The sequence below is a fragment of the Mastigoproctus giganteus genome, chromosome 11, assembly GCF_048544385.1.
Source record: "Mastigoproctus giganteus isolate SK-2022 chromosome 11, ASM4854438v1, whole genome shotgun sequence".
Classification (NCBI taxonomy): domain Eukaryota; kingdom Metazoa; phylum Arthropoda; class Arachnida; order Uropygi; family Thelyphonidae; genus Mastigoproctus; species Mastigoproctus giganteus.
In genome coordinates, this window is record NC_143585.1 from 170,910,039 (window position 1) to 170,934,881 (window position 24,843).

At 38.3% G+C, this 24,843-nt stretch overlaps 1 protein-coding gene across 1 annotated transcript in view; it reads right to left on the reverse strand.

The window, feature by feature from the left end:
- The window catches only part of LOC150078573 (protocadherin-like wing polarity protein stan), a 570,595-nt gene that overhangs the window by 155,054 nt on the left and 390,698 nt on the right, over nucleotides 1-24,843 (reverse strand). The window contains exons 23-24 of the mRNA XM_090384617.1: nucleotides 12,034-12,145; nucleotides 3,339-3,518 (exon numbers count right to left, since the gene is read on the reverse strand). Coding sequence (XP_090240743.1) covers nucleotides 3,339-3,518; nucleotides 12,034-12,145 — 292 coding nt within the window. The remainder of the gene's footprint in view (nucleotides 1-3,338; nucleotides 3,519-12,033; nucleotides 12,146-24,843) is intronic.

Below are 24,843 nucleotides of genomic sequence, written 5' to 3' on the forward strand. Positions count from 1 at the left end.
TCTCTTGAACAGCCTTAGCACATTTATTGGAAAACCAAGGTTTAGATAAAGGACGACATTTTAAAGTGGAGTGTGGAATAAAGGATTCCATTCCTGCATGAATACTTTCACTGACACGATCTGAGCACACATTGACATCAGAAGTTTTAAAACAGTAATCCGACCAAGGAAAAGAAGAAAAGAAATCTCACAGTTCATCCCATTTTGCATTCTTGTAATGCCAAACAACATGAGGTTGGGAATAGCCATGAGATATAGGCTCGACTGGAGAAAAGACAATCACCAAGTTGTTATCTGAAATTCCTAATGGACCTCTCACTTTCACCGTGTACTTAGAAGGGTTGTTTGTGAGAAAAAGATCAAGTGTGTTAGCTGTATGATTAGGATTGTCCGGTATTCTTTTAGGTAAATGAATAATCTGTGCAAGGTCATAGTAATTGCAAAAGCCTCAGCATCTCGACCAGCTGGGTCACTGTGACTAGAAAATGGAAGCCAGCTGGAGTTGTGAACATTAAAATCACCAAAGAAAATTACCTCACTGTTAGGAAAGTTGGACTGGAGAAAGTCAAGTTGCAAAGAGAGGAAGTCAAAGAGCTCCAAGTGATTAGTGGAGTTGGGAGAATGGTAGAGACAACAGATGAATTTGACCCAATGAATGTTTCAGACAAGACTTCCCCTTAACAAACCCCTGCTGTGTCTGAACTACAACTGCAGTATTTTCTAGATGATTCTGCATTCCTTCCTTAACCAATGACTCCATTATTTTTCCTGGAACAGAAGTTAGACTAACAGGTATGTAATTATCTGTGTCACCCTTTGATCCCCCTTTTTTGAATTGGCTACAAATTTTCATATCTCCAGTCTACGGGGACCTCCCCGGAGTCCAATGTAACTGTCATAATTATAGCTAAGGGTTTGCTTACTTTCTTTTCTGCTTCCTTTGATATAGCTGGATAGATCTCATCCACCCCAGCTGCCTTTCTTATGTTCAATTTCAACAAATTCTCCTCCACTTTGCTCTCTCAGTTATTATAAAATCATTTAGCTCCCTGACAGAGTTTGTTAAGCTTCTGGCCTCCAATTCCCTACAGACCTCCTCATGTGTGAATGTAGATGCAAAATACTCATTCAGTTTGTCAACCATCCCAGCAGGTTCATCAAAAATCGAACCGTCGATGTCAAGTGGACCAATCTGATTGATCTCCTTCTTTCTAGAGTTTACATAAGTAAAGAAGTCTACTGTTTCTCTTTGCATTTTTTGCCAAAGGTTTCTCATAATATGCCTTTGCTTGCCTAATGTCCTTTGTGACTTGATTACAGCCTATCTTGGCATCTGTGTCTCCTGATAATTTATATGCATCCCATGCATTTTTCTTCCCTGCCACAAGTCTCATTTTGTTATCTGACATCCATTTAGGCCTAAACCTTGAACAGTATTTCTTAGGTATGAAAAACCTAAAGCATGAAGAATCACTGCTGATAATCAGATCAAGAGTATTACTCCCTCTGGTTGTCTCTCGAACATGCTGCTGTAGAAAACAATCATCCAATAAATCCACAAAAAATCTTGCTGGAGTGTGAGTGACCAAGCCACAAGTTCCAGTTTATATCTGGGAAGATAAAATTCCCCATTATAAGACAATCTGATTCACTGTCCCACTCTATTCCCTGTACAATTGTTGATTGTACTCATCAGAGTCATTAGGCCTATAACGCACTCCTACTCTCAACATGGTTTTCCCAGTGCTTATGTCACACCAACTCAACACTGCACTGTCCACTCATGTTAACTGGATGCACTTACTTAGATTTTATGTGTTTCTTAACAAAGCACATCACCCCTCCTCCTTTTCTACCCTGCCTATCCTTCGTCTACACAATGTACTCCTCAAATTTCTATTCTGTACTGCTTATATCCGTGTGGCACCACGTGTCTAATATCCCAACAATATCCACTTTTGATGTCTTCGCCAACACTCCAAATTCATCAAATTTATTTACTGTACTCCTAGCATTAGTGTACATGCAAGTATGCATACAGCTATTCTTACTCTTAGTTACCCCAACAGAAGCCATGTATTTACTTGTTCCATGGTGACTCCCAGCATTCCTTGAAATCCCCAGTACCTTGCTTTCCAGGCTACTGCTCATTCCAATAGAAGTAGTGCAAGAATCACTTTCGCTATTTCACTTTCACTTATCTATTAGTTTGTGAATCCCCCCCCCCCCAGGCTAGCAGTTTTCCCAACCCACCTAACACTACCTCGATAGCATCAGCAAATATTCTTGCACCCTTTCTATTTAAGTGTATCCCATCCCTGTTGAAACAATCTCTCCTGTTAACAAGCACAGACAACGCTGAGAAAAATTCTGGCCCCTAACTCCTGCCAAATTGATTGACAAGGCCATCATCATATACTCCCTCCTATTGTTTCTGAACAAAATTGCAAATTCTGCCCATCCATTTCAATGCCCTTTTAAATTAGGCACTGGCTCTGACCTACTGGCATATCATATGCATATACTGTCAACAAACAATGAGAAACAAAGCCTTAAAAATAAAACTTGAATAATTAAACTCTTTTAATGCTTTCCTAGTAGAGTTATGTATATTTAATTGCATTAAATATACATAACTTGAACACTTTAATGAAGACACCATTGCATAATATCGTTAAATCTTTTTAAAAGGACATTCTTACTTTTATTCTCTTCTACTCTAATGTTCACATTTTGACCACAAATACTGACAGAAATAGACTGGCAAAAAGTGTAAACTTGTTTAAGCTCTGGTTACAGAGTATTCAAATAAGATGTATTAACGGGTGCAGCATTAAGATGGAAAAAGCATGTGTGTATGTGTGTGTGAGACAAATATTTAGAAACAATTATAAAGCATAATAGCATTTGTATCATCATTATTTCTAAACAATCAGGACTATTTTGGATTATATAACAGCATATCAAGAAGGACACTCAAATTAAACAGAATATATTACACATTTTGATTCTTCAATGTTGAAAAATGGTAATTAAAATTTGCAAAGTTCATCTTTTTAAGGCTTATCTTTCAGTTCATTTCTAAAAAAAAATATCTTTAAGATCAATTAGAGAGGAAGATTTCACTCATTAGGCCCCCTCCCCGAATAGTCAGATAAAAATATAACTGTTATGTTATTTTCTCAAACTACTTTAAAAAATATAAGAAATTTTAATTAAAACATGTATTTTTGATGACCCGCATAAGATAACTTTGTAAAAATAACAAATAAGAGAAATAATTATTTCAGAAAGTATTTTACGAAATATTATAATTAATATTAGCTGAGCAGACTTACCCATCAGCAAAATTCCAATAGACACATTGAGGATTTGTCATACCATGTCTACCATGGATGTGAAATCTTAATCGAATATTACGAACCACATTTTTCATTATGCTGATGTTTCTATTTGCTGGTTGTATCACAAGATTGAAGACTGGAGAATTAATAACTTGAGGTATGCCAAATTTTTGTCTGAAATAGTAAACACTTGAAATATTAAAACTTGGAAATGAACTACAATCAGTGGCAGATTTAGCACTTGAGAGGCCCCAGGCGCAATTCAATTTTGAGGCCCCCCCCCCTAAATATTTTCGGTACCACTACAGTGTGCATTCTACGCGCACGTTTTTACTATAGCACATGCTCTAGATTTGGTGTTGCGGTTTTAATCATTTTGGTTGCGCAATTCTTTCATACATATTTTATTAATTGGGAATTAATTTTTTAATTCCCAATTATCACTTGCTATAAATGTCACGCTTCATCAAACAATTCAGTTTTGATAAATAATACATAAGATATTACAGATACTTACTTGATAACAAAACAAAAATACTCCTACACTAAAACACCAACCACACCAAACTCTAGTAATTTGTAACAGATTCGTGAGTGATATGTTAGTTCTGAAGGCTATTAAAAAAAACGATGCGCCGTTACATGTGAGCCAGCGCAGTAGTCATTTCAGAGGCTTTAAAAGACTACAGTGCTTGCTTATTAGTTCCCAGTTAGTTGCGAATATTTTTTAACTGACTCCGGGAACAAATCTAATATTGTTTCTTCAGATTCACTTAGTTCGCATAGATATTTCATGTAATATGTAGGGATATTCGCTTAAGAGTTTACTAACTTCTCATCTTAAATTATAGTTTTATTCAGTAACGGTAATAAAGATGAGTGTAAAAATTTAAAATGAAACATTTTTTTTTTTTTTTTTGAGACCTGAAATTTAAGAGGCCCAAGGTGCACGCGCCTCGTGCACCCGTGCAGAAATCCGCCACTGACTACAATGCCATAATATAACAGCATATTGAGAATATAATGGCTGAATTGACTTAATACCTTTTTACTGTTTGGATTTAGCACTTAGGATTAAATTTGAAAGCATCTGCAATTCTGTCCAGACGTGATAGGAAAGTGCAAAGTTGGCTGACTCACAGGATCAAATCTATTTTCAGCACAGTTTATGCTTGTTAATAAGATAAGGAGGGGAAAGAGAGAATTTTTTTTTTTTTCAGGGATGGGATACACTTAAATAGAATGCATGCAAAAATATTTAATAGTGCTATTGGAGCACTGTTGGGGGAAGATAAGAAAACTGCTAGCTTGCATTAGCATTAGTAGAGGCATATGATGCAAGAAAGCAAGCTTATACAGCATCAGCAAAAAAAAAAAAAAAAAAAAAAAACACTCCCATTTCACCCCTCTGTTCATTCGAAATACCTGTCCACCTGAGCCTTAAATTTATTTAGGCTATCAACTTCCACAAAAAGGGATGGAAGTCTGTTCCACCAACAAACTACCTCCTGGCTAAAGGCAAATTTCTGCATATCTATCCTACATCTGTCTTTCCTCAATTTCAATTTATGTCATCTCAGGTGATTATTCCGAGCAAGAGGAAAAATCCCATCAGCATTAAGCATGCTCAAACCATTCAAGGCTTTATACAATTCTATCAGATCACCTTGCTGGTGCCTAGTCTCCAGACACCGTAATTTGCAAAACTTAAGCCTTTCTTCATAAGAGCAACCTTTTGTTCCATTCACTAATCTTGTTGCCCTTCTCTATACATTCCAGCAGCTCTACATCCTCCTTGAAATGAGGCCTCCACCTATATACAGTACTATGCTATGGCTAAAGGGGTGGTTGAGGGGGAGAAGAGAGAGAGTGGTAATCAATGGACACTGCTCATCGTGGACTAATGTTATTAGTGTAGTCCCTCAGGGTTCAGTATTGGGTTCATTATTGTTTTCTGTATTTATAAATGATATTGATGATGGTATATCAAGCTTAATGTCCAAGTTTGCAGACGATACGAAGGTGGGCAGGGTTGTCAAGGACACTACTGACACTATGCTACTGCAACAGGATCTGGAAAGGTTGAGCAGATGGGCTGAGAGGTGGCAAATGAAGTTTAACATTGACAAATGTAAAGTACTACATTTGAAACAGCAATCCCAGAGCAACGTATCAACTCTGTGGCATTACACTGACAGTGGTAGAGAATGAAAGGAACCTGGGGGTGGTTGTGCAGGCAGATATGAAGTTTTCTGAGCAGTGCAGATGGGCTGCAAGAGTAGCTCATGGTGTATTGTCGATGATATTTAGGAATTTTTCTAGCAGGGATAAGGAAGTGATTATTCCCTTGTATAAGGCAATGGTCAGGCCACACCTAGAGTACTGTATACAGGTCTGGAGGCCTCATTTCAAGAAGGATGTAGAGATGCTAGAACGAGTACAGAGAAGGGCAACAAGATTAGTGAATGGAACAAAGGGGTGCTCTTATGAAGAAAGGCTTAAGTTTTCCAAATTACAGTGTCTGGGGACTAGGCACCAGCGAGCTGATCTGATAGAGGTGTATAAAGCCTTGAATGGTTTGAGCATGAGAGGGCATAAATTCAAATTGAGGAAAGACAGATGTAGGCCAGATGTGCGGAAATTTGCCTTTAGCCAGCGGGTGGTTGGTTGGTGGAATAGACTTCCATCCCTTGTTGTGGAAGTTGATAGCCTAAATAAGTTTAAGGCTCAGCTGGACAGGTATTTCGAACGAACAGAGGGGCGAAGTGGAAGTGGTTATTTTTTATTTATTTATTTATTATTATTATTATTTTTTAAAAATTTTTTTTTATTTTATTTTTATTTTTTTGGCTGATGCTGCATAAGCTTGCTTTCTTGCATCAAATGCCTCTACTAATGCTAATGGCCTTATACAAGGGAATAATCACCTCCTTATTCCTGTATATCACTGACAAGACACCATGAGCTACTCTTGCAGACTGTCTGCACTGCTCAGAAAACTTCATATCTGCCTGCACAATGCAGGCAGATATGAATCAGCAGGTAGTTGGTTGGTGGAACAGACTTCCATCCCTTTTTGTGGAAGTTGATAGCCTAAATAAATTATCCCCAGGTCCTTTTCATTCTCTACCACTGGAAGTGTAGTACCACAGAATTGATACGTTGCTCTGGGGTTATTGTTTCCCATATGTAGTACTTTACATCTGTCAATGTTAAACTTCATTTTCCTCTGCTCAACCTTTCCAGATCCTGTTGCAGCAGCATACTGTCCGTAGTGTCCTTAACACCCTGCCAAACTTTGTATCGTCTGCAAACTTGGACCCAACACTGAACCCTGAGGGACTCTACTAATAACATTAGTCCATGATGAGCAGTGTCCATTGATTACCACTCTCTGTCTTCTCCCCCTCAACCATCCCTTTATCCATAGCAGCAATTTGCCCCAATTCCACACACCTCCAATTTGTGCAGCAGTCTTCCATGTGCAACAGTATCAAAAGCCTTTATAAGATCCAAATATATAATATCAAAGTTATTCCATGCATCCAGTTGTTTTGTGACTGCATCATAGTATCCAATCAAATTGGTCAGGCAAGACTTTTTCTTAACAAAACCATGCTGTGTCCGAGCTATAACTGAAGTCTTGTCTAGATGATCTTGCAGTGCTTCTTTAACCAGTGCCTCCATTAATTTTCCTGGGACAGAAGTTAAACTCACAGGTCTATAATTACTTGTGTCAGCCTTTGATCCTCCTTTGTAAATTGGTGTCACATTTGCACATCTCCAGTCTATGGGTACCTCCCCTGAGTCCAAAGAAGCTCTCATAATTAAGGCTAAGGGTTTGCTTACTTCCTTTGCTGCCTCCTTTAATATAACTGGATAGATCTCATCGACCCCGGGTGCCTTTTTTATGTTTATCCTCAACAATTTCTCCTGAACTTTCCTCTCATTCATTACAAGATCATCTAGCTCATTTTGGTTTTTTTTTTTTTTTTTGTCAGCATTAGCAACTAAGGCCATATTGCTCCGGTGCGGTGGTCATTCCCTGACCTTTCTGCATCCTCCGTATTTGGTGGTCACGGGCTCGAACCCCGGTCTAATCAAGAAGCGTGTGCTTCATCTAGCTCACTGCCAGTGTTTACTTCACCTCTGACATTCCCCTTCCTGAATAACTCCTCACGCGTGAATGTAGATGCAAAATACTTGTTTAGTTTGTTAGCCACCTCAGCAGGATCATCAACAGTTGAACTATCAATATCCAGTGGACCAGTCTGATTCATCCCTTTCCTTCTAGAGTTTACATAGGTAATGAACTCTTTTCTGTTTTTCTTTGCATCCTTTGCCAAGAATTTCTCATAATCTGCCTTTGCCTGCCTAACCTCCTTTGTGAATTGGTTACAGACCAGCTTATATCTATCATAGGCTTCCATGTCACCCATTAATTTATATGTATCCCATGCATTTTTCTTCTCTGCCGTATGTCTCATTAATTCATCTGACATCCATTTAGGCCTAAACCCTGAACAATATTTCTTAGTTGGTGTGAAAGTCTAGTACTTCCAAGATAAATTCTTAGAATGCTTCCAATTTTGAATTTGCTGTTGATAACATCATCAGTTTGTCCCACCGTGTAGAATTTAAATACTGTCTGACCACTGTAGTCGCCTTTACGAAAGCGAAAACTCTACCCTTTACCCCCGATGGTAGTTACCTATTTGAGTAAATCCCACTTCAGCACACTGTGATCACTTCCACCTAGTGGTTCCTTTATCTATAGATTCTTAATGCATGAACAATCACTACTGATAATCAAATCAAGAGTATTACTCCCTCTAGTTGCCTCCTGAACATGCTGATGTAGAAAATAATCATCCAACAAAAGCCTTGCTAGTGTGTGAGTGATCAACCCACAAATTCCAGTCAATATCTGGGAAATTAAAATTCCCCATCATAAGACTCTCTGATTTACTGACCCACTCTATTTCCCTGTACAGTTTCTTATTGTACTCATCAGAGTCATTAGGCCTATAGCACACTCCTACTCTCTATTTTGATCTCCCAGTGCTTATGTCACACCAAACTGACTCGACACTGCACGTCCAGTGATGTAGTAGTAGTGGCATGTGATGCAAGAAAGCAAATGTATGAGCTTATGCAGCATCAGCCAAAAAAAAAAAAAAAAAAATCACAACATTCCCTCCAAATGCCTGTTCAGTTCCTCCTTAAATTTATTCAACCTATCAACTTCCACAATGATAGATGGAAGTTTGTTCCAGCAATTAACCACCCGCTGGCTAAAGGCAAATTTCCGCACATCTAATCTACATCTGTCTTTTCTTAATTTGAATTTATGCCCCCTTAGGTTCGTAATCTGAACAAGTGGAAGGATCCCATCTGAATTCAGCATGCTGAACCCATGTCGACTGGCTTCACTTCCTTGGATTTTATGTGTTTCTTAACTAATAGCATAACTCTTCCTCCCTTCCTATCTATCCTTTCTGTACACATTTTACTCCCCAATTCCAGTTCTGCATTCCTTATATTTGTGTGACACCACGTCTCTGATATCCCAACAATATCTGCCTTTGATCTTTTTAGCAATACCTCAAATTCGTCAAATTTATTTACCAAACTCCTAGCATTGGTGCACCTTTTCCTATTCTTAACTGTCCTAACACAACCTATGTGTTTAATTGTACTGCAATGACTCCCAGCAGTCTCTGAAATACCCTGCCTCTTGTTTTCCAGGCTGCTACTCATTCCAATAGAAGCAGTGCAAGAATCACTTTCACCTCTGCCAGTGGCTACTGTTAATCTATTTGTCCTTGTATTCCCCCAAGCTAGGAGTTTTCCGACCCACCTAACACTGCCTCGATAGCATCAGCAAATATTCTTGCACCCTTTCTATTTAAGTGTTTGCCCTCCCTGAAGAAGCAGTCTCTCCTGTTAACAAGTACAGACCAGGCTGAAAAAAATTCTACCCCTTGAGCCTTGCACAATCTTTCCAGTGCCGAATTGATGGACAAAGCTCTCACCATATACTCCCTTCTATTGTGTCTGGGCAGAATTGCAGACACTTTCAAATTCAACCCTAATTCACGGCTTTTTTTTAACAGTGATCTGTACTTGTTAAGTAATTCCACGGTCTCATACTCTTAATATCATTAGTTTGGGAGAATGGTAGACACAACAGATGAATTTGACACAATGAGGTAAAGGATTGCTATGTTTTGTAGGTTATAGTACTTTTTAAATCTATCGAACCAGCCCTTACTAGCACTAGGTTCACATTTTTTTCGAGGTGAGCTTTCTTCAGATCACTTTTTTCTTTAATAATAATTGAATTTAACGGAATTCTGCATTAAATATTATCTTAAATAAAATTATTTAGAAGTCTCTCCATTTCAATTATAACAGCTGGCCTAGCTCTAGTCAACTTAGTTGCCTGCAGTGGAACAGCTGTCTTTCCTTCTGCTAAAATTAATTCTTTATTTTTTATAATTGTTCTTACAGTTGAACTTGCCAGTCCTAAATTATTGCACATATCCACTTGTCATTGACCGGAATCGATTCGCTTCATAACATTTAATTTAATTTTCAAACTCCATATTTTTCTTACCTTTGTAGTCTTCATACTGCGGAAAAGACATTGTTGCTTTTTCATTCTTATCCACCATTATTAACTCTTCAAAAATATAACTACATTGCATTAATTATGATACAATGTTTGAGTAAACTGTCTATTACAGACAATGTCTAACACTGTGATGACTAGACTTTGGATAAATGCATATAATGTAAATATTACAAGCAATACTAATTTTCAAACTCCATATTTTTCTTACCTTTGTAGTCTTCGTACTGCGGAAAAGACATTGTTGCTTTTTCATTCTTATCCACCATTATTAACTCTTCAAAAATATAACTACATTGCATTAATTATGATACAATGTTCGAGTAAACTGTCTATTACAGAATTGCTCTGTGATGACTAGACTTTGGATAAATGCATATAATGTAAATATTACAAGCAATACTGCATATTCCTTAACTTGATAATTTTTGGATGAAATCTTTGGATATGGTGATAAGTTTGTTCTGTTATTTTGACTATTTCACAATGTATTCAGTAGTAAGAAAAGGTGACGTTGTATGAAGTAAAGAAATCTTTGGTTTGGCATATGCACAGCAAGAAAATACCCAGTTTCTTGATATAACATGCTTTGACAATGCCCCCCCCCCCAGCATACTGATCTGATGCCTCCTAGAGAATTAAAAATAGACTATCCAGCTGCCAGTCTGCAAACACTGTTTTAGAGCTGTACCCTCAAAACATAATGAAGATTGCATCTCACCATGTTGCACTACTTCTTTGTTAGTATGTTCAAAGCTGTCTTTTATGTCTCCAAATATTTCATGCTCTCTTTCCAGCAGCAGCACTGTAATCATTCCAGTATTTCTAAAAACCTGCATTTTCATCAAAGTCATTCTTAGTTCTTCACTAGCTTTTTCAATATATTCAATATCCATATAGAAAATTTTCAAAGTGCAAGCTAAAACTAAGTGAAAATGCTGCCACATATAAATCAAAAATTTGGTACAGTGTAGGTACTTAAAGAATTTGTTTAAAATGTCCCAAATGCAAAAGTTCTTCATGTGTTATGGTTGGTACATTATATCTGTACTACCAAATGACAACCACAACTGAAAAAAATGCAAAATGAATTTTCAATTTGCATTTTTGTGCTTAGCACAAAAAAAAAAAAAAAAAAAAAATTCGTTGCAAGGATTTTGCTGATGCCATCGACGCAGAGTTAGGTGGGTCAGAAAACTTCTAGCATCGGGGGGAAGAATTTGATGAGTAAACTGCATATGAAGAAAAGGAAAACAATTCTGAAGTGGCACTAAAAGAATTTTCAACAGAAGAATTGGAGAGAGTTATTTGGGGATTGACATGGCCTGTGAAGCGATTATGAATGGAGATCCGGATTTTGAACATAGCATCAAGATACAGCATATTTTACAAGATGGGATTCAATACTACAAATACTTGTGTGCCGAGAAAAAGAAGAGACAACTTCACCAGACTTTTTTTTTATTGAAATACCTAAATAAACAATAAAGCTTTTTTCTCATCTCTCACGATGTTTCCTTTTCATTAATAAAATTTTTGTAATATTTTTTAATTCAAATAATTTTAATTGGCTATCATAATTTGTTTATAGACTGTTTCTCTGGTATCCATTCAATTAAAACCCATTATAATTATACCTCAATCAGCATGGTTTCACATAACACGGAACAGTTTCAGTACCAATTATCAGTGCTATGCAGGTATTACAAACACACCTAAAAAAAAACTGATATTCTAAAACAAAATATAGATAAAAATGAAGAACAGCCTCCTAAAATTGGGTCCTGCTTATAACGTTTACCCACTTATAGTCTTCTTTGGGTCAGTCCCTTTGAAAGTGCTAACTGGAATTTACCATATATTAAAAAAATCACCAATTTTTACTGTTATATTGTTAACTGAATTTTAAAAAGTCATTCAATTATTACTTTGTAAATGGATACTTTTGCTATATAATAGTAAGAGGGAAAACAAATTTCAGAATAAATATTTTAGTAAAGCTGTGTATTAATATCTACTATCATTGATTCTAAACCCAAACAGCTAATTATTTACTTTATGGAATGTCCATAATAAGGAGGAAGCAGGTTTCCAAGGTTCGGATAAATAGAATATCCCACAATAGCTGACAAAAATGGTGGCATGCTAGACTGGATGAATATTCCATCTGTAAATAATAATAAAAGGATAATAATATGAATGATGTTCTGGAAAGCTGTTTATATCAAAGAGATTATCTGAATATACTGATCAACTAAATTAATGAATAAATAGAAAAGCATACCAGACTTCTTTATCAATTAAAATTATAATGTATGAATTTACTAGGGAATTAATGAATTACATCAAAGTAGTGTGCCATGCGTGTGTGTGTGTGTGTGTTTTTTTTTTGGGGGGGAGGTAGGGAGATATTTGCATGCCTGACCACTAGGCTGCCGTAGCCTAGTGGTCAGGCACGCTGGTGCATAAGTACACGTGCCTTGAGTGACCGAGATTCAAGCCCGTGACTGCTGAATACGGTGCTGTTTCTTGTATTCTGTCTATCTTGCGAACTCCTCTGACCGTTTGGTCATCTTGGAGTATAAACAGATAATTCATTCATTCATTCATTCTTTCTTTTAGTGAGACTTTTAAAATATAACAAGTCAGTTAATGCTGCATTACATTATATATTTTATGTGTACAGTCAGTCCTCGTATAGCACGATAGTTGCGTTCCTAGAAACCCTCGTGCATTGCAAAATCATGCAATATAAACAACAGGCCCTATGGGAAAAATGGGGTTAGGTGCCGACCACCCAAGATTGAACACACATTTGTAACCAAAACATTACCAAACACAATAAATAATCGTAATAAAATACTTACGCATTTTATTACGACTATTACGTAATAAAATATTGCTAATGCTTTTACTTCTATCGTAAGCAAACTTGTTTTTTGTTTGATTTTCTATCCAAACAGATGACAGGCGTTCCATCTCTTCCAATTCTTTATGTCTTAATCTAATGGGTTTTAATTACACTTTTGAGTTGTTCCTGCCAAGAAAGTTGTTTTTATTTTCTCTGCATTCTTTCTAATTCTCGGCATTGCCTCATTTAGGTCTGTAGCACGTGCAATATCACATGGTCTTTTCACAATTTCATATTTTTTCTCTATCGACAGAGGCGGACTAGCCATAAGCCTTACCAGGGAAACCCCGTTGGGCCGGAGGCCGGTGTGATTTTGGCCATAAACGCTAGTATGAGGCCACTATAAATTTTCCCGGGTAAGAATTTTTGATCCAGTTTGCCTCTGCTTATTGATATTGCTTTTCTTTTTCTCTCTGAATCTGCACTATCTTCACCAGGACGCTTCCTTTTCACACCTTTTAAGTATTTTACTCATTTTTAGGGAACAAAGCACAATTACAAAACGAGGAGGCACGCTTGATACACATAAACAAAGCTGCGCGTGTGTAGCAACTGAATAAACAACACCGTAAAGGTAGAGACACACTATGAACACCTCACTAGCTCACATTTTACTAAAGCATATTTCTGGGGGTTACTACCATAAAACAATAAAAACAATTTCCAGTTGCATTTCTGCTAGTGGAATCTGTTATAAACTGATAGTAAACTCGATCCAATTGAATTTGCGATTATACCAATAGCTGGAATTGTGTTGTTTTTACGCTATTATGGTGAAATGTGTTTCCCCTTCACTGATATAAAAAACATAAATACATTTTCAGAATCTTCTCTTCATTCCTATCGTGTTGCGTTCGGTTGGGGTGATTCTGCATTCGACTGCCATTTCTTGTAAACACAAAGGCGAATCATGCATAAGCAAATTCGGTTTGTGTTATATAAGATATCGTTCCCCTATTTATAAATCGTGTATGATCGAATTCGTGTAGTGTAAACACGTGTTACACGAGGACTGACTGTATTTGATTTTTTTTTCTGCAATTAATAGAAGGGTAAAGTACTAAAAAGGGTTTTCGTCTGAAGGCCTAAGACTATGAAAATTTAGACAAACAAGTTAGTGCAAAGCATCATTTTAGTTTGTAGTAAATCACTAAAAAAACAGATGATTGCATTGTTTTTGCAATACTCATATTGTGAACACATTCATGAGGTAATGCCTGTTATTGCACTACCTTGAATAAGCAACACTTCCCCAGCAGAGAACAACTTCTCTGCTAGAGAAGTGTTACTTATTCTCAGCAGATACCACCACCACCCAGAAGGCACAGTTTTGAAGCTTCTTGGCCTTTCATAAATGGTGGGTAGGTACTCCAGTGATGCAACAACAACCCAGTTATGAAGCTTAACTTCACATTATTAAAGATGCTCACCAATGAGAGGCCATGAAGCTTTGAAATGGTACTACCTGGGTGGTGGTGGTGGTATTCACAGATAATAAGTAATACTAGTCTTCTCTAGGGGGAAGCATTGCTTAGTCAAGGTAGTGCAATAACAGGCAACTCGTTGTGGAGGCATTCACAATATGAGATGTAACAAAAATAACCAAAGTAGGTGAAATGCCATTTCACCTACTTTGATGATTTACTATAAACTAAAAAAATGCTTTGCACTAACTTGTTCATCTAGAAGCATAAAGTAAATATAGCTATCACATATCCTTATCAATTAATTACTAAGATTAAAACTTTACAGAACTCAAAAAAACTGTATAGTTTTATGTTCTTTAAATTTAGCCATTCAGTTCAATTAAAAATGTATAATATAGTGGAAGCTGCTTAATTGATAACAATAAGCAATGAAACAAGAATGCTGATGTTCATCACTGATTGATGATATGTGTGAATAAAACATGTTAGTTTAACTTCTGTTCCAGGGAAAATAATGGAGTCACTGGTTAAAGACACATTGCAGGATCATCTAGCCAAGACTGCAGTTATAGTTCAGACACAGCTGGGGTTTGTTAAGAGGAGGTCTTGTCTGAATAATTTGATTGGATACTATGATGTGGTCACAAAGCAACTCGATGCAAAACGTAATTTTAATATCATACACTTGGATTTTAGGAAAGCTTTTGATACTGTTGCACATGGAAGACTACTGTACAAGTTGGCGCAGTATGGCATTAAGGGAAAGTTGCTACAATGGATAAAAGGATGGTTGAGAGGGGAAAGACAGAGGGTGGTAATCAATGGACACTGCTCTTCATGAACTAATGTTATTAGTGGAGTTCCTCAGGGATCTGTGTTGAACCCATTGTTGTTTTCTGTATTTATGTTCTTGTTTATACTCCAGCATGACCACCAGGTCAGTAGTTTTTACAATAAATCAATCAATACAAACGTTAATTGTAATTAGCAGTCACAGACTTGAACCCTGGTCCACTCAAAGAGGGTGTTCTACTGCAGTCCCGCTCCTGACCACTCGGCTACATTAGTAGTGGTAATAGTAATAGAAGCATGTGATGCAAGAAAGCAAGCATATGAGCTTATGTAGCATCAGCCAAAAAAAAAAAACCACAACAATTTCACACAACCATTCCCTCTAAAGAATATCTTCTCCATTAATTGTATGGAAGCCTTGAAACCACTAGCAATATTGTAAATGCTTCATGTGCTTAAAATCAATTGAGTAATCTGGAATCCTTCCTCTTGCTTAGAGTACATCATACACACATGGGGGGAGCATAAATTTAAATGGAGGAAGGAGGATTGTGTGGGAATTGCCTTCAGCTAGCAAGTAGGTGATTTTTGGAACCAACTTCTGTCTAGTATTGAAGAGGTAGGTAGTTTGAATAAATTCAAAGAACTACATAAACTGTTAGAGGGGATGGACAAGTGATTTGAGAAGTGGTTTTTATTTATTTATTTTTTTTGTCTGATGCTGTAATAGCTTGCTTTATTCCATTACTTTGTCACTAAAAATACAAATTTATTCCTACCAAGTGTATAAATTATTTTGGGATTGCTATTCCCTAAGTACATTTTGTTACATAAAGCACATCTGCCATTTTTCTGACCATCCTTGATGTCTGAATTAAATTATTAATAATAATATAATCAAATAATTATTAAATGTGCTATGAAGGGATATAGAATCATATCATGATAATACTCTGAAATGATAATGTTCTCAAAGGATATGGGCCCATTATATATCTTCATAATACTGCACATCATATATGAAACTTTTGTGCATATGCATCTCCTGATTAGCAGGTGGAATTAATTGCCAACCACATTTAAGAAGTAGACAGAGCCCAATAATTGATATCACCCTTCCCCACTGAAAAATCTGATATCCAGAATGTCTTCTCCATTAATTGTATGGAAGCCTTGAAACCACTAGCAATATTGTAAATGCTTCATGTGCATTCTTGAAGGTCATACACAGATGCCATCTTGAAGGGACTGAAGGTGTTTTTTTTAAGCATGCTCTCTCTCCTAATTGAGCTATGTGAGATGCAGCCTTACTATGGCAATTTGCAAACTGCCTTTTCTGGACTTCTCATGATGTCAAACCCCAATCAGAAATGTCCAGTATTTTTTCCACTGTTAAAACTGACAGCCTGTCAAACCTCTTCCTATCTTCAATCAATCTGATTTCCTTAACCTCGTTAATCAACATCTGCACTTTCATGTGCGCAACACTACAATTTCATACACAAATTCTGAGATACTATTTTCCAAATTTCGGTTTGACTTTGCCAGTTCCACGGAATTATAAGAGGTATGATCAAAAAGTTTGAACACACATTGCCACTGATTTCTTATTTTTAAATTATTGCTGCTGACCATGCTGGATTCATAGCAAGTTGTGACACAATGCAAAATGTTCAGTGTTTCATCTAGATACACCAATGGACAAAACATCAATTAATATGATTTTGTCTAAATGAACAAGAACACACTGAACAGAAGGTTTTTTATGTATTTCATTTGATTGATTTTACTAAGAAACAAATTTGCATCAAATTTTCTTCCTAATTAGAGCAAAGTGCAACAAAATCCAAAGAAACAGCTTTCAGAGAAGATTAGCATTAGCATTAGTAGAGGCATTTGATGCAAGAAAGCAAGCTTATGCAGCATCAGCCAAAAAAAAAAAAACCCACTTCCACTTCACCCCTCTGTTCATTCAAAATACCTGTCCAGCTGAGCCTTAAATTTATTTAGGCTATCAACTTCCACAACAAGTGATGGAAGTCCGTTCCACCAACCAACTACCCACTGGCTAAAGGCAAATTTCCGCACATATATTCTACACCTGTCTTTCCTCAATCTGAATTTATGCCCTCTCAGGTGATTATTCTGAGCAAAAGGAAGAATCCCATCGGCATTGAGCATGCTGAAACCATTCAAGGCTTTATACACCTCTATCAGATCACCTCGCCAATGCCTAGTCTCCAGACACTGCAATTTGCAAAATTTAAGCGTAAGAGCAACCCTTTGTTGCATTCACTAATCTTGTTGCCCTCTCTGTACTCGTTCCAGCAGCTCTACATCATTCTTGAAATGAGGCCTCCAGACCTGTATACAGTACTCAAGGTGTGGCCTGACCATTGCCTTATACAAGGGAATAATCACATCCTTATCCCTGCTAGAAAAATTCCTGTATATCATTGACAAAACCCAATGAGCTACTCTTGCAGCCCATCTGCGCTGCTCAGAGAACTTCTTATTCTGCCTGCACAATTACCCCAGGTCCTTTTCATTCTCTACCACTGTCAGTGTAGTACCACAGAGTTGATACATTGCTCTGGGGTTGCTGTTTCCAATATGTAGTATTTTCATTTATCAATGTTAAATTTCATTTGCCACCTCTCAGCCCATCTGCTCAACATTTCCAGATCCTGTTGCAGCAGCATAGGTTGCTTCCATAGCCAGGTGGGAAGGAGCAGCAGTGCGTAGCATACGCTTCTTGATTAGACCGGGGTTCGAGCCTGTAACCACCAAATACAGAGGATGCGGAAAGGTCAGGGAATGACCACCGCATATCCCAGAGCAATATGGCCTTAGTTGCTAATGCTCCTAAAAAAAACCAAATAACATAACAGCAGCAGGATAGCATCAGTATTGCCCTTAACAACCCAGCCAACCTTTCTATCATCTGCAAACTTGGACATTAAGCTTGATATACCATCATCAATATCATTTATAAATACAGAAAACAATAATGGACCCAACATTGAACCCTGAGGGACTCCACTAATTTTTTTTTTTTTTTTTTTTTTATGTGAACCCCAAACACGAGAGGTATTAGAACCTATAGTACTTAGTACTGTGCTTGGGTTGGAGGATGAGAAGACGAAAGAAGATATTTGTTGACATTGGACTTGAACTTCTGTAGATTGTAATATTCAGGAAATACGTATGAAGGAAGGTTGTTCCAGAAAACGGCAGTTGAATGAATCAATGAGGAAGATGAAAAGTTGGTTCTGTGGGTTTGAAGTTGGACAGTAAATGGATGTTGGATGGTGGTGGCACGTGTTCGGACTGTTTTGAAAGAGAGAGTGTGAATTATAGAAGCCAATTCAGAAGAACAGTACCCATGGAAGTATTTGTAGAAGAGGCATGCAGCAGAAATAGTATGTCTATAAGAAAGTGAGTGGAGAGACTCTGTTAGAGATGAATCATTAATTAACCTAACTGCCCTCTTCTGAATGGAATCTAGAAGCCTGAGAGAGGTTTTGGGGGCACCACCCCAGATGTGGGAACAATATTCCAAGGCAGGGCGGATTTGCGATTTATACAGAGTGAGCAGCTGTTTGGAAGAAAAGTAACTCCGAGAGCGAAAGAGAAAATCCAGTTTTTTATATGCAGAGGAAGCAATATTTGTAATCTGCTTGTGCCAAGAGAGATTAGAAGTCAGGGTAATCCCCAAAAGAGATATATCATTTTGCCTAGAAATCGTAGTGTCACTAAAGATAAGCATAGGAGCAGAAGAATCCTTTTTTGCGAGATATAAGACAAGACTGAGTTTTAGAAGGGTTGAAATCAACTAAGTTGTCTTTGCCCCACTGGAGAATTACCCGAAGATTGGCATTTAAGGAATTGGTAGCAGATTTTTGAGAAGTTGAAGCTGATTGAGCAGGAAAAGGTTTCTCAAAATGGAAAGTGGAATGCAATGTGCTATCATCAGCAAAACTATGGATAGGATTTCCAGTCAATGGAAGAAGGTCATTAATATACAAGAGGAAAAGAGTGGAGAAAAGAACTGAGCCTTGGGGACACCGACATTAGTGGAAAAGTTTGAAGACAGAGAGCCATCTACCATCGCCCTCAGTGAGCAATCAGAGAGAAAACTGGATAACCAATTACTAAAAAGAGTTGGCAAACCATAAGATGGAAGCTTGTTTAGAAGACCTTTATGCCAAACACGATCAAAAGCCTTTGAGATGTCAAGAGCAACTACTTGTGTTTCACTGAACTTTTCCATTGAATTAGTCCATAAATGGGTAACATAAGCCTCGTCAGTGGATCGACACTGACGGAATACATACTGGCGATCGTTGATCAGATGGAAGGTTTCAAGTAAGTTTAAGAGTTGACAGTTAATTGATTTCTCCATTCCGTTAGAAAGAGTAGAGGTAATTGCAATGGGACGATAATTGAATGGGAGGGATTTGTCACCCTTTTTAGGGACTGGCTGGATATGAGCAAATTTCCAAGCAGAAGGAAAAACACCTTTGAAATAAGAGAGTGAAAAAAGGCGGCAAAGAATAGGAATAAGTTCAGGAGCACAGGTTTTGAGAACAAGTGGAGAAATACCATCAGGACCTGGAGCTTTCTTAGCATCAAGATTCATCAAAATCCTTCTGATATCCTTTTGACGGAAGACCACAGGAGCTATTGAATGGAGCGTGTTGGGAATGGTGGGAGGTGTTTTACCAAGATCATCAATATATGAGCTAGAAGAAAAATGGAATGCTAGCAGGTAAGCTTTATCCTTGGCTGAAATGACAACAGAACCATCTGGTTTGGATAGATGTGGGAGCAGAGATGGGCAAAAGTTGCGGCCAATAGCTGTGGCAAGAGACCAGACTGCTCGGCTACCATTAGGGCAAGAAGCAAGTTTTCGATTCTTATCCTGTTCAAACTCTAGTTTGGACTGATAAATAGCTGCTTTACAATTGTTGCGAGCTTTGGTGTAGGCAGAAAATGAAACCGAAGAATCAGAAACAAGCAAATTACGATATGCAACATTCTTCTCTTGAACAGCCTTAGCACATTTATTGGAAAACCAAGGTTTCGATAAAGGACGAGATTTTAAAGTGGAGTGTGGGATAAAGGATTCCATTCCTGCAAGAATAATTTCACTGACACGATCTGAGCAAACGTTGACATCAGAAGTTTTGAAACAGTAATCTAACCAAGGAAAAGAAGAAAAGAAGTCTCACAGGTCATCCCGTTTTGCATTCTTGTAATGCCAAACAACATGAGGTTGGGAATAGCCATGAGATAAAGGTTCCATTGGAGAAGAGACAATCACTAAGTTGTGATCTAAAGTGCCTAAAGGACCTCTCACTTCGACCGTGTACTTAGAAGGGTTGTTTGTGAGAAAAAGATCAAGCGTATCGGCTGTATGATTAGGATTGTCTGGTATTCTTGTAGGTAAATGAACAATCTGTGCAAGCTCATTAGTAATTGCAAAAGCCTCAGCATCTCAACCTGCTGGGTCGGTGTGACTATAAAACAGAAGCCAGCTGGAGTTGTGAACATTAAAATCACCAAGAAAAATTATCTCACTGTTAGGAAAGTTAGACTGGAGAAACTCTAGTTGCAAAGAGAGGAAGTAAAAGAGCTCCAAGTGATTAGTGGAGTTGGGAGAATGGTAGAGACAACAGATGAATCTTACACAATGAGGTAGAGAGATTTTAAGCTAGAGAAGATCGAAAAGAGGAGACTCCAAATTACCAAGTCTTTGACAGGGATTATCGGAATGGTCATATGCATAAGTACCACCTCTGAGGCGAAAGGAATCATACAGCGAATAATTTGGGAAACTGGGATGAGCAGTAGTTGAATGAATCGATAACTGAGGTTCTGTCAGAAAAGGTACATGGGGTTTGGCAGACTGCAAGTGGAAATGGACATCGTTGAGATTAGAATTGAAACCACGTATATTTGTGAAATGAATTAGGAAGTGCTTGGGAGGTTTAGATCTTTTCGCAGATAAGCTTGCTCTATTAGTTTGACAATTCATGGTGTATTCAATAGTAAGAAAAAGTGCATGGGACATGCTGTATGAAGTAATGAAATTTTTGGATATGGTGTACACGTGGTAAGAATATACCCAGATCCTTGACATAACGTGGCCTCGACAATGCTCCCCGCATACACACTACTCGGACTCCCTCCAGTCACTATCTGGCAGAGTAGAGGTAGCAAGATTATACACTAGCTGATCCGGAAGCCTCCTAGTGAGTTATCAATAGGTTTGGACCAGTGTACTAACTAGCGGCCTGCCTGCGAACACCGTTTTAGAGCTGTACCCTCGAAATGTAAGGAATATTGGATCTCGCCACGATGTTCATCATAACCTCAAAAGTCATCAATCATACTGCATGATAAAGGGTTGACCGGAACTTAGCTCTAGAGACTAAACATGGGCTCCACCACTTCAAGCCTCCAATAAGCAAAGTGGTGGTATTTCACCGGTTGATGAGAGTCATCTACCACCTAGTGGTGCCTGGTAACATAGAGGGGGCGGCGTTCCTCCATGTGGTGTGGGCACCACACCCCGACCCCTGCTTACGTTGGTTCACACCTGTGTGGTCACCCACCATGTACTTGTGCATGCAGGTTATACCCAGGATTACTAACAGACCCACCATCGTGAAGGTGCAAGCGGAGGATATGGCTGTCACAGACCATCCGGACTTTGCCGAAATTGGGCCCGCTTGACTTGAATGATATACAGGAATTTTTCCAGCAGGGATAAGGAGGTGATTATTCCCTTGTATAAGGCAATGGTCAGGCCACGCCTAGACTACTGTATACAGGTCTGGAGCCCTCATTTCAAGAAGGATGTAGAGCTGCTGGAATGAGTACAGAGAAGGGCAACAAGATTAGTGAATGGAACAAAGGGGTGCTCTTACGAAGAAAGGCTTAAGTTTTGCAAATTACAGTGTCTGGAGACTAGGCACCAGCGAGGTGATCTGATAGAGGTGTATAAAGCCTTGAATGGTTTGAGCATGCTCAATGCTGATGGGATTCTTCCTCTAGCTCAGAATAATCATCTGAGAGGGCATAAATTCAAATTGAGGAAAGACAGATGTAGGATAGATATGTGGAAATTTGCCTTTAACCAGCGTGTGGTTGGTTGGTGGAACAGACTTCCATCCCTTGTCGTGGAGGTTGATAGCGTAAATAAGTTTAAGGCTCAGCTGGACAGGTATTTTGAATGAACAGAGGGGTGAAGTGGAAGTGGGTTTTTTTTTTTTTGGCTGATGCTGCATAAGCTTGCTTTCTTGCATCAAATGCCTCTACTAATGCTAATGCTAATGCTAATGCTAACCCACAAATACCAGTCAATATCTGGGAAATTAAAATCCCCATTATAAGACTCTCTGATTTACTGGCCCACTCTATTTCCCTGTACAGTTTCTTATTATACTCATCAGAGTCATTAGGCCTATAGCACACTCCTATTCTCCATTTTGATCTCCCAATGCTTGTGTCACACCAAAACTGACTCGACACTGCACTGTCCAGCGATGTCGACTGGCTTCACTTCCTTGGATTTTATGTGTTTCTTAACTAATAGCATAACCCCTCCTCCCTTCCTATCCTGTCTATCCTTTCTGTACGCATTGTACTCCCCAAATTCCAGTTCTGCATTCCTTATATCTGTGTGACACTACGTGTCTGATATTCCAACAATATCTGCCTTTGATGATGTTTTGAGCAATACCTCAAAATCATCAAATTTATTTACCAACTCCAAGCATTGGTGTACACGCAAGTATACATGCACCTGTTCCTATTCTTAGCTACCCTAACACAACCCATGTGTTTGCTTGTACCGCAATGACTCCCAGCAGTCTTCGAAATATCCTGCATTCTGTTTTCCAGGCTGTTGCTCATTTCAATAGAAGCAATGCAAGAATCACTTTCACCTCTGCCAGTGGCTACTGTTAATCTGTTAATCCTTGTATCCCCCCAAGCTAGCAGTTTTCCGACCCACCTAACACTGCCTCGATGGCATCAGCAAATATTCTTGCACCTTTTCTATTTAAGTGTATCCCATCCCTGTAGAAGCAGTCTCTCCTGTTAACATACTAAGACATTTCAGTGATTTCTAAAATTTAAAGACAACTGCTTGAAAGAGTGAGGATTGTCAAAGATGATCCTTGCTCTGGTAGCCCTTCAACTAGAGTACTAGGGAAACGAGTATCTCCGTGCAGGCGAAGTTTTTACGCTTTAGCTAATAGAGAAGTTTTTCTTAAATTTTTGCCATTTCATTGACTTTACTGGCATATTAATTAATTTTCTAAAAGTAGCTTTATTTTGCTAGTTACGATACTTAGGTTATTGCTTAGTATCGGTAAAACTTGTACAGTTTGAAACCTTCCACCATTGTTGTAGTATATTAGATTGATTCAGAATAGTGAAATGTTTATCTCAAATTGATAGCATAAGGTATAATATAAAATTATACAGCTTTAATACACGGCACTGTATTAGGAATCTGTTAGCTTAGTATACTATTAATTAATCAATTTAACTTATAAATCTTATTAAATTTTATTGTTATTTAAATGGAAATCATGCCACAGACTAGAGCAGCAAAGCAATGTGCACAAAGTAACGGAAGTGCTGTGGCTCAGAAGAGAACCGAATGGGGCAAGTCTCCAACGCATCACAGTCAAAAAATTGTGCAAAATGTGACATGTTTGTGGACTTTCTGGAAGAGGACATGATCTAGCCATGGAGAATGTCATTGTGTGTGTGTGTGTGTGCTAGGTGCAGAGAATGCTAAGAAATTATGTGCCAACTCAGCATTCTGATGGGCTATTATGAGAGTTTGAAGAGTTGGGCAGATGTCCTCAAAGGAATTAAAATGAGGGGTCGATCAAGCTCTAAGTTGCCCAACTCAATGCAAAAGTTCACTTTTGTGCATTAGGCAATACAGCACATTGCCGCTGTATTGCCTGGCAATCCAAGGCAGAATGCGCTGGTTCCACAAGAGCTGTTATTATTTGGTTTTTAGGAGCATTAGCAACTAAGGCCATATTACTCTGCGATATGCGGTGGTCTTTCCCTGACCTTTCCGCATCCTCCGTATTTGGTGGTGACGGGCTCGAACCCCGGTCTAATCAAGAAGCATACGCTACGCACTGCTGCTCCTTCCCACCTGGCTACGGAGGCGCCTCCACAAGAGCTAGTTATTGTCAGTGACTCAATTGTCAGGGAGATGGGAAATATATTGTGCAAATAGGATAGGTGGAATAGGACCAGGGTATGTCTGCCAGGGTCAAAAGTTGATGATGTCGTAGAACAAATATCACCTTTTAAGGGCACAAAAGATGATATCGTTCTACATTCTATCACTAGTGACATTAAGTGTAGGAGATCTGTGGATTTACTTAACAAGTACAGGTCAATGTTGAAAAAAAGTCTTGCGTTAGGGTTAAATTTGAAAGTGTCTGCAATCCTGCCCAGACATGATAGGAGGGAGTATATGATGAGAGCCCTGTCATTCAATTCTGCTCTGGAGAGACTGTGCAAGGCTCATGGTGTAGAATTTTTCTCAGTATGGTCTGTGCTTGTTAACAGGAGAGATTGCTTCTACAGGGACAGGATACACTTAAATAGAAAGGGTGCAAGAATATTTGCTGATGTGAGGCAATGTTAGGTGGATCAGAAAACTGCTAGCTTGCGAAAATTCACAGACAC